This window comes from Portunus trituberculatus, chromosome 50 (genome assembly GCF_017591435.1).
Source record: "Portunus trituberculatus isolate SZX2019 chromosome 50, ASM1759143v1, whole genome shotgun sequence".
In the NCBI taxonomy this organism is placed as follows: Eukaryota; Metazoa; Arthropoda; class Malacostraca; order Decapoda; family Portunidae; genus Portunus; species Portunus trituberculatus.
The window spans coordinates 32345101-32365213 of record NC_059304.1 but is presented as its reverse complement, the minus strand read 5'-3'; the positions used below and the strand labels follow the sequence as shown (position 1 = coordinate 32365213).

At 41.4% G+C, this 20113-nt stretch overlaps 1 protein-coding gene across 1 annotated transcript in view; it reads right to left on the bottom strand.

The window, feature by feature from the left end:
* Nucleotides 1-14285: 14285 nt before the first annotated feature.
* The window catches only part of LOC123499969, a 224184-nt gene continuing 218356 nt past the window's right edge, over nucleotides 14286-20113 (bottom strand). Inside the window, exon 3 of the mRNA XM_045248502.1 lies at nucleotides 14286-16006. Coding sequence (XP_045104437.1) covers nucleotides 14286-16006 — 1721 coding nt within the window. The remainder of the gene's footprint in view (nucleotides 16007-20113) is intronic.

The window sequence follows — 20113 nt, the reverse complement described above, 5'->3', positions numbered from 1 at the left end:
CAATATCAATATCGTGTTCTATCAACTGAGTCCTGCCCGGAACACTGCTGAACACAGAAGAGTACTTCCTCAGCCGCCGAAGCAACTCATCTTGCTGATACCCTTCTAAGTGCTCAACCTTTTCCTTCAAGAGATGGAAGCTATTCCGTTCCCACTGCCCCGTAGGAATGACAGGTTCAGGCCCAATAACTTCTGGTGCCTCTCCCTCCCGGCAGAAAAATAAAACTGAAGATGCCTCTTGCACAGCAGAACTAAAAGAGCCCTTCTGGCTAGTAGAACGAAAATAGGGCTTCAGCATGTTAACATGACACAGCTGAGCCCTCTTGCGCCGGTCAGGAGTGACCACCAGGTAGTCGAGGTCACCCACTTTCTTTTCTATAACATAGGGGCCACTATAGCGGGCAGCAAGCGGCTGGCCCTGAAGTGGTAACAACACAAGCACTTCATCTCCCGGGGCAAAACTCCGATACTCAGCCCTGCAGTCATAATACCCCTTCATAGTCTGCTGGGCCTTACACAGGTGGGCCTGCGCCACCTCTAATGCCTTGACCAATCTCTCTCGATTGCTCATGAGGCTTTTAAGCAGTGAGACAGGGCGCTCTGGCGACGGCTGACACCAAGCCTCCCGAACTACGTCGAGCGGCCCACGCACTCGGTGTCCAAACACTAGTTGATTGGGTGAGAAACTCAGGGACTCAGTGGGCGCTTCACTCACCGCAAATAAGACATAGGCTAGGGACACCCTCGTCCCAATCCTTATCTCTCTCCATGCAAAAGCTCTTGAGCATGGTCTTAAGGGTTTGATGATCTCTCTCCAGGGCTCCCTGAGACTGCAGATGATAAGCACTGGACACGATGTGCTTGATACCCCACGCAGTCATTGTATCTTTAAACAACTTTGAAGTAAAGTTAGTCCCCTGATTGGACTGCAGCTCGGCTGGCAATCCAAAGTGTGTAAAGAAATTCAACAAAGCCTTCAGCACCAGCTTAGAGTGAGTGCTTCTCAGGGGAATCGCCTCAGGGTACCGAGTGGTAACATCCATTATGGTCAACAAATACTTGTGACCAGCCCTGGTAGCAGGCAGAGGACCTACTATATCAATCAAAACCCTCGTAAATGGAGGATCAACAGCAGGGATGGGGTGGAGTGGCGCCACCGTGGGTGTCTGATTAGGCTTGCCCACCAATTGACAAGTGTTGCAGCACTTCTTCACGTTTTCTGCCAGGCACAACGAGGTAACGAGATGGCGGGAACAGAAAAGGGGGAGGGTGGCCGCACTACGGAACAGCCTGAGGCCCGTGCTAGGGGGCCGCCATAAAACACGAAAAAAATAATAAATTAAAGGGGAAATGAGGCGGTGCCCCTCGCAATATATATATATATATATATATATATATATATATATATATATATATATATATATATATATATATATATATATATATATACACACACACGAGTATATATATATTTTTTCTTTATGTGAAACACTATCTGCTAATGGAGTGGCATAAGGAGTTCTTATATAGCCTACTCACATGCTGGAATTTTAAGTCAGACAACATAGGTGTTCCATTGAACATCTTACTTACATAGAGTTTAGACACCCACTACCGCCGTGACTCTTCTTCCTTTTACTGATATGATGCTAATGAATAAAAATATACTCTGCCGCAGGCAACTGCACATTTTCTCTCATGGCTACGGTGAAGAAGAAACTGAATGAAACTGTTGCACCACGGAACGATGATACAACTCGCGGATACGCAACAAGTAGGTACAATACCTTGACGCACCGTAGCGTATCACTGTGATACGCAACGATGAAACGATACGTGGAAATGCAACAAAATACCGATAAAAGATAGCAAGAGATTCAACATTCCAGTGGTGAAAAAAAGGCTGAAGACAGTCAGTTACAGGAGTAGAATTAATATGACGAAAAGCTTTTGATTCCACCATATCGAATAAAGTTGTGTGAGTAATACTCCCCATCTCCCCAAACATGGGAAGAGCATTCCATAAAAGGACGGATTAGGGCCTTATACGCGATAAAATCTGGCGGAGACCCCTATCTAATAAAGCTGTGTGAATGGAACCCCCCTTAAATATGCGAAGAGTACTACTCCATATAAGGACGGATAACACCCTTGTACGTACAGTACTAGTTAGTAGTTGGAGGGACGAGAAAAACTGGCGGAGACGCCTCAGAACGCTTAATTTCATAGAATCTGTTTTAGAAAGAGATGAGATGTGATGTTTCCAGTTTAAATTATGAAAAAAGGATAGGCCGAGGATATTTAGTGTACAAGAGGGAGACAGTTGAGTGTCACTGAAAAGAGAGGATAGTTGTCTGTAAGGTGATGTTAGCTGTTATCGATGCTATGTACAGTGTAACTGAGAGCGATCTCTGCACCGTGGTGTTACATAAGAACATAAGAAAAGAGAAAAGCTGCTAGAGGCCGCCAGGCCTTCACGTGGCAGTCCCTGTGTGTTTAAAACTACTTAAATCCATCTATCGTCCCCATCCATGAATTAATGTAATCTTTTTTAAAATTTCCCTATTGACTCAGCCCTGACCACATGACCACTGAGACCGTGCCACTCACTCTGTTTGAAAACCAGTTTCTTTCCATTTCTTTCCTAAACCTGAATTTTTCGAGTTTAAACCTATTATTTCTGGTTTTGTCCCCGCTACTGATCCTAAGAACTTCGTTCAAGTCCCCTTTGTTAAAATCCTTATACCACTTAAATACTTCTATCAGGTCTCCCCTTAACCTACGTCTCTATGACGAATACATATTGAGTTTTTTCAGTCTCGCTGCATAGGGAATATCCCTCATTCCCTGTATCTTTTTGTTTATCCTCTTTTGCATTGTCTCCAACTGAGCTATATCCTTCCTATAATGTGGGGACCAGAATTGTACCGCATGGTCAAGATGTGGCCTGACCAGCGCCAAGTATAATTTTAGTATTACTTCAGGACTTCTGTTTTTAACACTTCTAAAAATTCATCGCAATACTCTATTCGCTGTATTCCTGGCCTCAATACATTGCTTCTTCGTACCGAGATCGTAGCTAACTATGACTCCTAAATCTTTCTCATACTTGAAACTTCCTAGTGCTTCGTTATCTATCGTGTACCTATTGCTTGGATTGTCTCTACCTACGCTCAGTACCCTGCACTTGTTAATATTGAACTGCATTTGCCATCTATCTGTCCATTCTTTCATCCTATCCACGTCTGCCTGCAAGTCATTAATATATATTAAAAAATATTAAAAATAATAATGGCCCTTAAACTGAGCCCTGTGGCACCTCACTAACTATTTCCTTCCCACTCGGAATTAGATCCATTAATTACTACCCTCGTTCGTCATGAAAGTAAATGTATTAAAAACTAAGTTTTTTTTTTTTTTTTTTTTTTTTTCATTAACGGTACACCCGAAGACAGAGAGTCAATGGTAGTTAATGGATTGGTGGTGGAGTCACGTACTCAATACGTGTTCCTGAGATCCTCTTTCACTGCAGATGGTTCGGTGACGTCTTCTGTCAAGACTCACGCTGACAAAAAGATGCCAAACGTTATAAAATTCATTCCCTTTTTAAAAAAGAATAACGATCTTCCATTTCGAGTAAAGAAAAGGATATTTGATGCTTGTTTAATGTCAGCTCTCCTTTACAGGTGTGAATCGTGGCTGAACACAGATATCAGGCCGATGACAAAACTATATAATTGGTCACCGAAATGTTTGCTGGGAGTTATATCATCTACTTGTAATGACGTGTTATGTGGAGGCTCGATACCCTCCATTGAATTCTTTGGTTATGAGCAGACAGAGATGTTACTTATCAATGATATGGAGAGAGAGGCAAGGAAAAGAGGATGATCCACTAATATTTTCAATAAATGTTTTTTTGGCGTACCAGTATCAAACTCGAACATACACTGAAAATCTAACGCGTGTTATATTTTATGATAATGCTGAAGGAATCAGAGCGGTAGAAAATAGCATTTCAGATTCAACGTCTTCCAAACGTATAATGTATAAAGAAATTAATCCCGACTTCTCTGTCCACCCAGTTTACACAACCAAGACTCCTGTGAAGGAACACCACCGAGTTACCTTTACTAGGTTGCCAGTGTTGTAGTTATGTAATGTCATTCATGAAGTTAAAATTTCTTTTATCGGATAGCATGTATCTTGTTTCTATTAGTTTGTTTGTTATATCTTTATCTTTTATGGGTAGTAATGATCAATTGTTTTATTTTATTTCCGTCACTTCTGATGTAGCTACATTCAAATTTTAGAGTTCGTACGTTTTATGTCTAAAATTTGAATGTAGCTACATCAGAAGTGACGGAAATAAAATAAAACAATTGATCATTACTACCCATAAAAGATAAAGATATAACAAACAAACTAATAGAAACAAGATACATGCTATCCGATAAAAGAAATTTTAACTTTATGTCGTTTGTTTTAGGAAAAAAACTTTGAACCTTTTATTTGAGTACTTTTAATGCTTTTCGTTACTTAGCTCTTTTAAAATTTACTTTTCACTTATATTTCTATGTTAGATTAAGCATTTTGGACTTTATATATTATTTTTGGTTAAGATTTAAGATTGTGAAAGTTTTACAAAGTTCTTTAATAGATTTCTGGCTTAAACGCTTTAATTATTTTTGGGGTAATCAGTATATTTTGATGTTTTACGCTCGGTCAAATTTTATGGACTGCTGTAGTCTAACTATTGTTTTAACAGGAATTTTCTTTTTAAGCTCAGTTTTGTATTTTTTGCAACAAATGTACCTGTGGTCAGTAAACCAATTGAATTGAATTGAATTGTCGAGCTGAAAGATGGAGGAATTGAGTTTTTGAGGTATTCAACACTACTATGTTTTCCCTGCCCCAATCAGAAATTTTAGAAAGATCAGAAGTTATGCGTTCTGTGCCGTCCCTGTGTGATCTCTTCATTTGTTGAAGGGTTGGTCATCCCTGAAAAGATCTTGAAAAGTGTAGGGTGCTATCAGCGTAGGAGTCCACACTAGAGTTGGTGAGTTGTGTATCATTCCTTTAATGTAACGGCATAAGACTGACAAATGGTGAATCGAGCCCGCTGCGATGATACGATACGTGGAAATGCAACCAGTGTAAGACGCTCCTTTAATAATTGCATGTCTCCCCTCCTGCAGCCTAGCTGGAGAAGACTTTTTTTTTTTTTCTTCTTTTTTCTTTCCTCTGCTTGTGTCTGTATTTCCAACCTCTGACTTGACTTCATTCAGAGGTTTCAAGACATTTGCCCCTTTCCTTTGGCTAATCTTATCAGCTCTATATGGAAGCTGGTAACTGAGTGGACCTTTTTCATTATATTGTTGTTGCCTGGGGCCAGTCCAGACTCTCACACCTATGTTGAATTTGTTTGTGAGAAACTAAGACAATTTAAGAAATGGTTAGCCGCCCTTAACATTACCACCTTTTCGGAGTTGCTCAATCTAATGAAGCAATCCCTCTTTAAAACATCACATCAAAGACCATTGTAAAACATGTAATACATTTTTTCACCTCGGTAGGAATTCCAAAACAAATTCAGTCTGACAAGGGTAGCAATTTCACTAGCCATTTTTTTTTCCAACAGAGAGTGAATGAGCTAAACATCGACCATGTAACCTCCTCGGCTTACCACCTCTAATCCCAAGGCTGTCTGGAGCGGTTTCACCAAACATTAAAATCCATGATGAAGAAGTATTGCTTGGAGCATCAAAGAGACTGGGATGAAAGTATCTCTTTTCTTCTCTTCACCTTAAGAGAATCTCCTCAAGATTCTTTAGGTTACTCCCCTTTTGAATTACTCTATAGTAGACAGATCAGGGGGCCTCTCAAAATATTAAAGGACCAATGGTTTACTCAAAATACTCCTTCAAGCCCCAGTATGTCTGACTACATCAGTAACCTTAAGAATAAAATCCGTGAAGTCAGATCTTTTGCTAAATCAAACTTCCTCAAATCTCAAACTTAAATGCAACAAAATCCTCTCCCCAAATCTGTCATGAGAAGTTTCAAACCAGGAGACAAGGTTTTATTTTTTCTCCCCACTCCAGGAAATGCTCTTCACAGTAAGTTCATGGGGCCTTATGTTGTGGCTCAAAAACTAAGTCCATTAAACTATGTAGTTCACACTCCTGACCGTCGTAAGGATTCCCAACTAGTTCATATCAACCAAATGAAACCTTACCACTCTAGAGAACCAGAGGACGACTTGTCTCGCACTGTACCTGTATGTCTGGTAGGGAAGGAGTCTGGTCCTGTGCCCCCCAAGGAAGAGTCCGGCATCGAATTCCTCTTCTCATCACCTAAACGACGCCCCTCAAACAACCAAATCAAGTCCAACCTTGATGAGGTTTTTCTTTCCTTAACACCTTCACAACAGTCTAATCTTAAAAAGTTATTGCTAGACTTTTCAGAAATCACAGGTGACCTTCCAGGGCTTTGTACTACTATCCAATATGATATAACATTAATATCTAATGACATCAAGCCTATAAGACAACCAGCCTATCGCATTTCACTCATTAAAAGAGACTTGATGAAAAAAGAGGTAGACTGTCTGCTCCGTCATCATCTTGCGGAACCTAGCATATCCCCTTGGGGTTCTCCCTGCCTGTTAACATCTAAGCCAGATGGTAGTAGTCAATTTTGCACCGACTTCAGGAAATTAAATAAAGTGACAGTACCAGACTCCTACCCATTGCCCTTGATAGAGGACCTTATAGACAGCATAGGAGTAGCCAAATTTGTAACCACCATAGATTTACTTAAAGGTTACTACCAGATTCCCCCCTCGGACGAGGCCCGAATAATATCCGCCTTCATCACCCCCTTTGGACTATACCAATACGCAGTGATGCCCTTCGGCTTGTCTAATTACATCACCCAGGACTTGGAGGGAACATCTGCCTATCTGGACGACCTGGTGGTGACTTCGGACGACTGGGTGACACATCTGACCTGTCTCCAGAGGCTGATGGGTCAGTTGCAGGAAGCCGGTCTTACAATCAACCTGGTCAAGTCCACCTTCAGGAAGTCTACGGTGGTCTACCTAGGACATGTGGTGGAGACCAGCAATGTTCGCCCCAAGAGAGCCAACGTGGAGGCCATCCTTGGCTTCCCTGTCCCTACCACCAGGAAAGCTCTTATGAGGTTCTTGGGGATGGCTGGTTTCTACAGACGATTCTGTAGGAACTTCTCCGCCCTGGTACCCCTGCCATCACAACTGTCTCTAAAGCTGAACTCTTCTCTCAAATCTATGCTAATAATCCTACCTTGAATGATTCTTAGCTTGTCCCTCCCTCTCCTCCTACCTCTGACTATTATCTGCCATCAATTGAAATTATTTGTAATCATGTTTTTCATCTCCTCGCTGGCCTAAATCCTCGGATGACTTATGGACCTGATAGGGTCCCTCCTATTGTTCTCAAAAACTGTGCCCCCTTGCTTGTACCATGACTGGCCAAACTCTTCCAACTCTGTCTACTGACTTATACCTTTCCTTCTTGCTGGAAGTTTACCTGCATTCAACCTGTTCCTAAAAAAAAGTGACCGTTGTAGTCCCTCAAACTGCTGTTTAATTTATCTAATTGTCTTGCTTGTCTAAAGTTTTTGAATCTATCTTCAATAGGAAAATTCTTAAACATCTGTCACTTCACTTCACCAGTATGACTTCCTTCAGGGTCGCTCTACTGGTGATATTCTGGCTTTCTTTACTGAGTCTCGGTAATCCTCTTTTAAAGATTTTGGTGAAACTTCTTGTTGCCTTAGACATATCAAAAGCTTTAGATAGAGTCTGGCACAAAGCTTTGAGCTGCAAACTACCCGCTTACGGCTTCTATTCTCCTATGTAACTTTGTCTTAATTTTCCTCTCCAACCCCTCTCCGATTGCTGCTGTGGTAGACGGCCACTGTTCTCTTAAATTTATTAACAGTGGTGTTCCTCAGGGTTCTCTCCTTTCACCGATTCTCTTCCTATTATTCATTAATGATGTTCTTAATTAATCTTCTTGCCCTATCCACTCTTACGCTGAAGATACAACCCTACACCTTTCCACGTCTTTTCAGAGACGATCAACCCTTCAGAAAGTCAACAGATCACCCAGGGACGCCACAGAGCGCCTTACTTCTAAGATCTTTAATTTGGCAGAGAAAACTTAGCAGTGTTCAGTTCCTCAAAAACTCAATTCCTTCATGAATCAACTCAACACAACCTTCCCGACAACTATCCCGTTTTCTTGAAAAACACTCCATCGTCCCCATCTACTTCAATGAATATCCTCGGCCTGTCCTTTACTCATAATTTAAACTGGAATCTTGACATCATATCGTTTCCTAAAACAGCTTCTATGAAGTCAAGCGTTCTGAGACGACTCCCCCAGTTTTTCTCACCCTCGCAACTGGTAATTCTGTATAGGGGCCTCATGCGCTCACACACACACACACACACACATGGGGAAGACTGGCTGGGTAACCAGCAGACGACCGTGGTGAATTACACACACACACAGGTATACAATATATAATAATACCACCCTACATTTTTTCACGTTGTTTTAGGTAGAGACGTCTAACCTTTCAGGAAGTTAACAGTTCCCGCAGGAACGCCGCAGAAAGCCTGATCTTTCTAAAATTTCTGAGTGGGACGAAGAAAACTTTGTAGTATTCATTGCCTCAACAACTCAATTCCTCCATCCATTAACTCGATATAAACTTCTAGACAACTATCCCCTTTTCTTCAGTGACACTCAACTGTCTTCTTCTACACTGAATAATTATTCTAGGTCAGTGTTTTACTTGGAATCTAAACTGGCAGCTTCACATCTCATATCTTGCTAAAACGTCTTTCATGATGTTTGGCGTTTTGAGGCTTCTCCGCCAGTTTTTCTTATCTCCAACTGTTAACTTTGTATAAGGACCTTATCTGCCCATCTATGAAGTACTCTTCTCATATATATGGGGGAGGGGGCTATACTCACAGTTTTTTATTAGACAGGATAGAATCAAAAGCTTTTTGTGTTATCAACTTTCCTTTAACTGACTGTCTTAAGCCTTTTTCTTACCACCGTATTGTTGCATCTCTTTCTATCTTCTACCGCTATTTTTATGCTAACTGCTCTACTGATCTTATTAAGTACATGCCTGCCATCCTCCTACGGCCTCGATTTCTTCTTCCTCTCACACCTACTCTGTCCAACTCTCTTATGCAAAAGTTAACCAGTACTTTCAATCATTCATATACCTTTGTCTGGTAAACTCTGGAACTCCTACCTGCTTCTGTATTTGTAACTTTCTATGACTTAATTCAAGAGGGAGGTTTCAAGACATTTATCCCTTTTTCTAGGGTAACTCTCTTGGACCTGTAAGGTTTCTGTCAACTAAGTGGGCCTTTCTTTTTCGTTTTATGTTGCCCTTGGCCAGTTTTCCTCCTCTCACATAAACAAAAAAAATATAAAAAAAATGTCCGCGCATGTAATTCACCACGATCGTCTACTGCCCAGCCAGTAAAGAGTTCAGAGTACGTACTGAGCAATCTTCTGATAAGACTGAGACCACACCATACACAGGGGCAATCTATCGAAATGCATCTAGTACCTACTTGATACTAGGTGAACATACAGAAGCTCGCCCCTTTGGCGCTGTGGCGGAGACTCGAATCAGGGCTTTCTCGGTTCAGCCGAGCGTGTTATTCATTACGCTACATGGTTTGCAGTGTGTGTGTGTGTGTGTGTGTGTGTGTGTGTGTGTGTGTGTGTGTGTGTGTTTTATTATTATACTGAAAAAGAAAAGTTCTCTGCTATGCTGTTATAAGAACTCTACGTACAAAACTAATTATCCTGAGGATGAAATGAAGCAAAAGAATTCGGCAATGCGACGTATAAGTCAAATGAAATTGGCTGAACAAGAGTGGCTACTTACGACTAAACTGATTGGTTGACCGAAGCCTGCCTGTTAACTGACAAGTTGGTTGAGAGAAGCTTGGCGGAGCGCCTAGCTTCTCACTCCTCAATCATACCATTCCTGTCCTCCAAACTCCATGAAGTGAGAAAGAAATAGATACACAAAATAAATGAATATATACACAAATTAGCAAATGAATGAAATTAAGTGAAATGAGTTAAACAAAAGTGTTTGAAACAGCCACCATCTTTTCCCAGAATAATTTTGAGTGTTAATTTTAAGGAAGAGTCGACCACTCTCCTCAGTCACGTCATTCTTGTCAAATCTCTCTCTCTCTCTCTCTCTCTCTCTCTCTCTCTCTCTCTCTCTCTCTCTCTCTCTCATGCGAAGCCTCACACGATATTTCAAGAAAGAAAGAAAAAAAAAAAATTAAGGGTCACTGAATCTGTAAAGAAAATGTTTAATATTTTCACTTGGTCTTGAAATATTATTGCTTATGCAAATATTTGTTTCTCTCGTCTTTATAATAGGATTTTTATGCTGTCATGTTTATTTTCTCAATGCTGCTTAAATGTTTATATTTATTAACAGAAGTAATGAGAAAGAGAAGAAATACAAAGACTAATAAAAACTACTTAATTTGTGCAGTGAGAAAGACTGCCACGAGCAAAAAGAAAAAAAAAAAAGAAAAGTAGATAAATAAAAAAAAATAGATATTTAAGAAAGTGCAAATGATATCATACCTGATGAAATAACACACACACACACACACACACACACACACACACACACACACACACACACACACCGCGTAGTGTAGTGGTTAGCACGCTCGAGGTTCGAGTCCCGGGGGCGGTGAGGCAAATGGGCAAGCCTCTTAATGTGTAGCCTCTGTTCACCTAGCAGTAAATAGGTACGGGATGTAACTCAAGGGGTTGTGGCCTCGCTTTCCCGGTGTGTGGAGTGCGTTGTGGTCTCAGTCCTACCCGAAGATATGTCTATGAGCTCTGAGCTCGCTCCGTAATGGGGAAGACTGGCTGGGTGACCAGCAGAAGACCGTGGTGAATTACGCACACACACACACACACACACACACACACACACACACACACACACAAGAGATGACGAGGAAAAAAAGAAATGCAAAGAAAACGACGAAGACTCGGATGAAAATTCTGAAGAATTTGTTTAGCTTGGCAGGTCAAGAACACGAACATTATTGGAGGCCACGGGCTTGACGGAGTTCATTGGGCGAGAGTCAATGAGCGCGGGGCTCTGAATACTGTCAAAAGGATGATGGATGGTGGGGGAAGGACACCTTCCAGATGACTGTGGAGTCGGGGGCCGGGGGAACGGCAGTAGACATTGAGGGGCAAAGAGGAATAATTTAATGAGATCTCTGAACCTTAACTTCTCATTCAGCTTTAGTCTTCGTTCCCTCCAACTTTCCTACTTTACATTTCTTCTACTGCTACGCCCTATTACTTTCTCTCCATCATTCACATTTCAATTTTCTCTGCTTAATTTTAGTTTCGCTTTTTCCTATGACTTCCCTTTTCTTTTTCTTTCATTTTTTTCTTTTTGGTTGTAGTCGTCGTCGTCGTCGTCGTCGTCGTCGTTGTTGTTGTTGTTGTTGTTGTTGTTGTTGTTGTTATTTTTGTTGTTGTTGCTGCTGTTGTTATTGCTGTTGTTATCGCTGTTGCTGTTGCTGTTGTTACTGTTGTTTTGTTGTTGATATTATTGTTAATGTTCTTTTTCTTCATCTTTTTTCTTCTTTCCTTTTTCCTTTTCTCCTCGTAACCTTTCATATTTCCCGCAGTCTACCAGGTTTCTTCCTGCCTTTTTCGTTCTTACTGCTGCGTCAAAGTTGTTTTCATTCCTTTTTATTTATTCAGAGCCGTAGGGAATGTCTCATCTCGTCATCGTTGTATCATTAGCATTGTTTTAAGCTAAGGAATATCATGACACCACATATTTAAGTAAACTGTATTTGTATTGAATTAATAAATAGATCAACAGATCAGAGAGAGAGAGAGAGAGAGAGAGAGAGAGAGAGAGAGAGAGAGAGAGAGAGAGAGAGAGAGAGAGACGCCAAAATGCATTACTCTTTGGCCTATTTGAAACCAGTTTTTCTCTTTCTTTTTTAATTCTCCTTCTATATTCTCTCTCCTAACCCTCCCTTCTTTATCTCCCTCCTTCTTTACTTTGCTCTGTTCCTGTCCTCCCCCACTGCTACCTGCGTGAGGTGATCAAGGTAATGGCATCAGTCTACCTATCTTGCCGCATTAGCAATAGACGCATTAAAACAAATATTACTCCTTTATTTATTTTGTTTTGTCCATTTAGTTATCTGGATTTGTTCAGTCGTTGTGTCATCTTTATATAAAGTAATTCAGTTTTATTTTCCATTTAACGTTTGATTTGTTTATCTGTTATTGTATTCGTAAATGTTTCTCCGTTTTTCTATTATCAGTTTTCTGCATTATTTTTTTCTTTTACCTTTTATCAATTTCTTTCACGAACACAGACATATGGACAAATATTCTAAAAAGACAAAAAACTAACAAACAGACAGGAAGACATACACTTAGACCGACACACACACACACACACACACACACACACACACACACACACACACACACACACTCTCTCTCTCTCTCTCATTCTTTACTCTCCAACTCAAAATAATTACGTATTTCCCTTACGCCTCCTGTCTATTATACATGAAAGGGACATTAAAGGGAACCAAAGAACCAAGGGAGAAAGGAGAAGAGGTTTCCTTTTTCTTTTTTGTATTTCTCCCTTCTCCTCCGTTTCTACATTATAAGGTTAGAAGTTGCGGGTGGTGGACTAGCTCCCGCCCGTCTTGTCGTGGCTGGAAGGCTTGTGTGTGGGGACTTTGTATCCCCGCGACCACGTAACTCCATTAGAAGTTTTTTTCACACGCGAAGAAGAAAAAGTAAAAAATAAAGAAAAAAAAGGGCAAGTTGACTCAGGCAGTGTTTGAAATGCTACCTATACATTACATCGAGACCATTGTTATTCCCCCTCTTCACTGAGTAGCCTAAGGTGATGGTTGTTTACTCATGTGTAGTTTGTGTCTGTTTGTGTTTTTACCTGTATTTTTTTCCTTTTTCCTTTTTCGTTGTTTTAGTTTGCATTGATTTTGTTTATTCTCTCTCTCTCTCTCTCTCTCTCTCTCTCTGTGTGTGTGTGTGTACAATATGTTTGTACGTATTCACCTTCCCATGTACACTTACCAATATGACCTGAAAACGGTGTGTAGGCCTATAGTCACCAAGTATTGACCCTCTCACTTTACCGCACCTCCCCCTCTCCTCATTCTCCACTAACGTCCTCATCCTCCTCCTGGCCCTGCACCCTACGTGTTTCACTCAGCTCCACCCCACTGGATCATAAACTTTGGAACTCGATATCCTTGCTCTCCCCTTCCGCTAACATTAATATACGTGACTGTCAGGATTCGTATGACGTCAAAGGTAAACCACCATCTTTAATCATGACGTCAGCGATAAAATAAATCAAGTGTTAGCTTGGACTGGGACGCCAAAAGGTTGTAGGTAAACACGAACCATTTTATGTTGACTTACAAAGTCTAGAGCTCGAACACACAAACATCCATCTCAACTTACAGCAGTGTTACACACACACACACACACACACACACACTGTATTCTCTTCATGCATTTATCTGTGTACTTGTCCATCCACAAGAGAACTATATTTGCAGGAGAGAGAGAGAGAGAGAGAGAGAGAGAGAGAGAGAGAGAGAGAGAGAGTCTGATTGGCTTGTATAGTGCTGTTTGAGGACGAATAACGACTTAAGGCCCTTCTACACTCAAGACTTTTACACTGGCGAATAACCGGAGTGCTGCGTCGGAAATGAGTGGTGAGCTTCCAAACTTAGTGTTCAGGCAGATTTCCCCGCGCTTCTCAGTCACCTGTGAGCAGCTGGAGGAGGATTATGTATGCTGCATTTATGGATGCATTTATGGAGAAAAAGAGGAGTCATTGGTGTAGGGAATGCGTTCGCAGGGAGATTGAAAGAGGATGTAACGCGGCTGATAAACATCCTCCTCCACTGTTGGTTGACATGAGAATGGGTGAGAGCGGGGTACAAGTAATTCAGCGCAAAAATGCCTGTTTGATGGGATCCCGAGCGCTCCATAGCCCTGCTCACTTATACCATTATATGGTATCCGGGTAAAGCAGTCTTATATAGTGTAGAAGGGCCGTTACTCACTCTCTCTTTCTCTCTCTCTTATGGATATAGTTGTGTGTGTGTGTGTGTGTGTGTGTAGGATCCACACTTACGCAGTCTCCTCAGCGTCGTCGTCTGCATTGTCCTGACTTGCGTCATCAGGATGTGAGGATCGTGAAGGAGGTGCTACTCTACTACCCCTGAGGGAGCACCAGCATAGTGTCACCGTCACCACCACGAAAGCCACCATGTTTACTAGCGAGGTAAGAAACACGACCACCACAACATCATTGGTGCTGTAGCAACCGTCTCCTTCCGTCCGTGGTTCTTCATGAACTGTTGGCTTGGGAACAGGACCGTGCTGTAAGCTATCAGGTTTGGTTGTTGAAAAATGTGAAAATAGACTGATGGAAGGTGAGTGTTCTATTAAGGAGAGTCTCTCTGCCCTTGGTTTGGGTTCTCTTTTCCGCTGCTGTGCTTCATGTAAATTAGCAACCAGAGTCTTTTCAAGTTCGTTATGGCGTGGTCGTATAGAGGTCACTCTCTGGGGCCTCTTTCTCCCACTGTTGTCCTTCATAACCAAGTTAGTGGAGAGCACAGTGGGTCTCGAAGTTGTGCTGTGTGTGTGTCTGTGGTGGGTGTGAACGATCCCTGCGTTGGTCGGTGTTGCCTTGGGGCTCATCGGTGATGTATGGAGCGCCCCACTGCCAAGTTTTATTGTCTGACGCTTGTTGAATTCCCGGAGATCATGTCTGGAATTCTCAGGGCTTTGTGTGGTGGTATGGTCGGTGTCTTCCATAGGGGACTCTTGGTAGGTGGTAGGGAGGGGTTCGGTAGACCTCTCCAGGCTGCCAAGCACTGTCACAAGTCTGGGAGCTTCAGGACTTACAATCTTACTTTGAGACGACATCTTGCCTGCTCCCTTGATCTGCTTCGACAGTAATCCTTCTGTAGGGTGGGCACGTATAGATGCGTGGTTATATTGGACAAAGTCATCCTGAGGGACATTAGGACGCTGGGAGGTGGTGGGCGGTGCTCCTATGAACCCACTAGTGCTGGACCACTCTGACGGTTGTACCGTGGTTCCACTGTGGAGTACCACCGATGAGTTCAGCTGTATTTCTGGAGGGTCATCGGAGCGTGAGGTGAATGTAAGAGGCAGGTTGAGAAGTGGCACACTGGTCGGTGTGAGGGTGTTTATTCCTATTAAGGAATATGAGTTGCGTTCCCTTCCCTGTTGTGTTGGGGACAAAGATTGGGAATTTGGGGTGGAGAATTTCCTTTCAGGATCTGTCTCAGACAAGAGGGTAGGACTGGCATGTGAAGAAAGCGTCGTTTCAAGGTTTTCACCCCCTCTCATACTGAGTCCTGCCTCAAGCAGCAGCAAAGTACGAGGATGGTGGCGGCGCCTCTTGCCGTGACGCAGCTTGTGTCGCCCGTGTGAGACTCTGCCTCGTCCGACTCGCCTCTCCTTTTTGCTACCCCAGCTGCTAGGGTACAGTGAGAGCAGGTTCTGCAGGCCATCTTCTATTAACTCCTGATGTGAGCTGACGCTCCCAGATTCCCCGGATTGGACAGTTCGGGGATCAAAAGGTTGCCAGGTTTTCCTTTTCTCGCGGGCATAGTGGGGCGTCAAACCCGTCTCTCCTTCTCTCCATGGACTAGGCGTGGCAAGTCTGCTTGTTGAAACCCAGTTTTCAGTGGTGTCCACTCCACCGTGAAGGGCATATCCAGCTTTATAAGATTCTTTGGGCGAGGCAATTGGAAGGGGAGAAAGATGCCACTCCGTCAGCACCGTGGGAAGACTTGACTGCCACACCTTGTCCCCACCTGCGGGAAAAGAAGGACGTGTCAAGTGACGGAGAGACCAAGTGAACCCTAGGAAAGGATTACAAAGGAATACCTCTCTCTCTCTCTCTCTCTCTCTCTCTCTCTCTCTCTCTCTCATCTTAGTGTAATGGGAACGAGATATCTCGCATCATCACACTTAACTCACACACACACAAACACACGCACGCATCTGAGCAGCGCTGAGATTACTTCAAAAGGAGTTGGACCACAGGCCTAGACGTATGTACGGGGGGAGAGGGGGCAATAGGTTCTCCTATCTCCAAAGGAAATAAGTGTTAGACCACATATAGCTAATTAATTAATGAACAACGAGAGATGGAACCAAGTAGCGCTGCCAGGCGTACGACGTAACCAAAACATACGCCGAGTGGGAACCAACGCATTACAGAGACCCCTATAGGTTTAAGAAAACTGACTGATGATATTATGGATAAGGATTTCTCGGGTTTCCGGGATGAAAGAAGTAATATGAGAAGACTTGTTAATGTAGAAAGAGAATTAAGATACATGAAGGAGGTGATGACCAGTCTTATGGATAAACAAGACCGACTGCTTGCAGAAAACACAGCCCTGAAACTAAGAGTAACTGAATGTGAGAAATTAAGTGAAATAAACCAAGAATTGAAAGAGGAGATTCTAGAAATAAGGAAATAAAATGACGTTTTTAAAACAACATGTCAAAATTATGAAAGCTCTCTAAAGAACTTGAAGGATAAAGTGCATTACAAACAGGGTAGAAGGTGGTCTAGGTGATAACAAGTTGAAAGAATTAAGAAATGAATGGAAACAAGAGCAAGAAAAGGAAAAAGTCAAATTTTCAGAAGTGGTAAGGAGGCAAATTCAGGAGAACACCAAAGTCACTGTAATAGTGGTTATCAAGGAGAAAGATTTAGTGCGAGATGCAGTGGACAAGAGAAAAAGCTTTGTGATTTATGGGATGAGAGAAAAGAAAAATCCAAATAAATTCACAAGAGATCGTGAAGAAAGGGAAATGGCCAAAACAGTTATCAAACGAGTACAAGACAGCACACAAGAATTTGAGCAGGAGGTAGAGGAAGTGATTAGACTGGGAAGGTACAGTGAAGGAGGAAAGAGACCAATGGTGAAAATGAGATCTCAAGTGGCTGTAGAGGAAATTATGGCTAGAAAAGGGAAACTGGCCGATGATGTCGATCACAAGGAAATATAGATAAAAAGAGATATGAACTTAGAGGACAGGGAAAAGGAAAGTGCTAAGAAGAGTAGCTAAGGAAAAAAACGAGAAAAGGACAGAGATACAGAAGAAGAATTTTTACTGGAGGGTTCTGGATATGAGACTAAAGAAGTGGTATCTAAGGAAAAAATAGGAGGTCGTGGAGGAAGTAATAAATTAAGAGTGACTTATACTAACATAGACGGTTTGTTATCAAATATATTGGAAGTAAGGGATTATTTGAAAGAGAAAAGCCAGATGTAATGTCTATTGTTGAAACAAAACTGAAAAAAGAGATCCATGTCAACTTTAAAGAGGAAGGATAAAGGGGGAGGAGGAGTGCTAATAATGGTTCGTGATAACATATGTGTGGAGGATGAGCAATATGGAGAGGATAAAGTGGAAGTAATGGGAGTAACAATCAGAACGGAAGATTTGAAGAAAAGAAAAATTATAGTAACACATGTTCCACCAAAGACTAATACATGGGGATCAGAAAAGCATAAAGATATGCAAAGAGAGGCAATAAAGTGCCTAGATAATATGATAAAAAGAGATAGAAGAATACTCTTAGTTGGAGACTTTAACTAAAAAAATCAACTGGAGAGAGATGGAAGTAATGGAAAATGCTGGGCAGTGGAGTGAGAAAGTGTTACAGCTAACTATGGTTAATACAATGGACCAGTGGGTGAAGGAGTCCCCAAGGTACAGGGGGGAAGAAGAACCATTGTTGCTTGACTTAGTCTTCAGAAAGAAACCAGAGTCCCCTCCAATCATACAATAACTTAGTCCAATGGGGAAAAGTGATCATGTGACAGTAGAGATACAAATGCAGGAGGAAGACGAGATAAGTTACAGAGAGGACTATAAAGGAGAGAGATTAAATCATGCAAGAGCGGATTTTGAAAAATTAAGGAGTTATTTTGCTGATATTCAGTGGAGTAATATTATGTGCAGGAAGACTGTACAAGAGAAATATGACATTCTTACAAAAATACTTTTAAGGAGTAAAAAAGTTTGTTCCTGTTTATAAAGTTAAAAAGAAAAAAAAATACATACACGGTACAATGCTAGATGCTTACAAGCAAAAAAGGCAAAGGATAAAGCGTGGAAGAAACTTTTAAAGCAGGGAAATGACTATAACAGACGGCAGTACAGAGATACTAGAAATGAATATATTAGAGTAAGGAGAAAGGAAGAAAGAAAGTTTGAGAAAGATGTAGTGGATAAAAGCAAGGAGGAACCCAAACTTTTCTACAAGTTTATAAATGGCAAAACAAAGAATAAGGAAACAATTGAAAAAAACAATTAAAGAAGGAAAGACATACCAAACAGAGAAGGAAATGTGTGAAATAATGAATGAAAGCTTCAAAACGGTATTCAGTGAAGATGATGATTTCACAAAACCTATTAGGACATTGAATTGCCAAGGATTACAGGAGATTGCAGTGCACAAAGAGGATATTGGAAGATTACTGGACAGGTTGGAAGTCAGAAAAGCAATGGGGCCAGATGGTGTATCAGGCTGGGTGTTAAAAGAATGTAAAGAGCAAGTACTGGAGCTAATTTGGGAAATAATTAAAAGTTCAATAAATGAAGGGAAAGTTCCACAAGAATGGAAGAGAGCCAATGTAATATCGATATATAAAGGAGGTAAGGCAACTGAACCACTAAACTACAGACCAGTGTCACTTACAAGTGTCGTAGGGAAGTTATGTGAAATAATTATCAAATAAAAGTGGGTTAAATTTCTAGAAGAGGAGCAAGTCATATCAAACAGACAATTTGGTTTCAGGACAGGGCGGTCATGTGTATCAAATTTAATAAGCTTCTACTCGAGAGTCATTGCAGGACTTGAAAACAGAGATGGATGGGTAGACACAGTATACCTGGACATTAAAAAGGCATTTGATAAAGTCCCTCACGGAAGACTTCTTTGGAAACTAGAGAACATAGGAGGACTGTGTGGAACCTTGCTCAAATGGACAAGAGATTATTTGAAGGATAGGGAAATGAGAACTGTGATCAGAGATACATACTCATCTTGGAGTAAAGTAACTAGCGGAGTGCCACAAGGGTCAGTGTTAGCCCCCATCATGTTTCAAGTTTATGTAAAAGACATTCACATTGGGATAAACAGCTATATGAATTTATTCGCTGATGATGCAAAATTGCTGAAAGTTATCAAACCCAGAGAGGACTGTCTACTGTTACAGGAAGATTTAAACAAGATCTATGCATGGAGCAAGAAGTGGAAATTGGAGTTTAATGCCAAGAAATGTCACATAATGGAACTAGGAAAGAGTAAGAGAAGACCAGTATAGAACTTTTTAATGGGACAAGAGCAAATAACGAAGACAAAAGAGGAAAAAGATCTTGGAGTGATCATACAAGAAAATCTGAGCCCTGATAAACACATAAACAAGATATTTGGACTATCATATAAGATGCTGACTAATATGAGTGGCATTTCATTACATGGATAAAGATATGATGAAAAAAATCATCACAAGCATGATACGCCCATGGCTAGAATATGCAGCAGTGGTATGGTCTTAAAGCTCTAAAAAAGATATAAGAAAACTGGAAAGGATACAGAAGATTGCTACAAAGATGGTGCCGGAATTAAAGGACCTCACACATGAAGAACGACTGAAGGAAATGGGACTGCCAATCTTACAGGATAAAAGAGAACGAGGGAACCTAATAACAATGTATAAGATAGTAAATTATATTGAAAAAATAGACAAAGAAGACCTGGTGCTGTTGGCGGAGGGAGGTGGAAGGACAAGAGGACATGAAAAGAAGATCAGGATGAGGCAGTGTGTGAAGGATGTTAGAAAATACAGTTTTCCACAGAACGGTGGAAAAATGGAATGCACTGGATAAGGAAA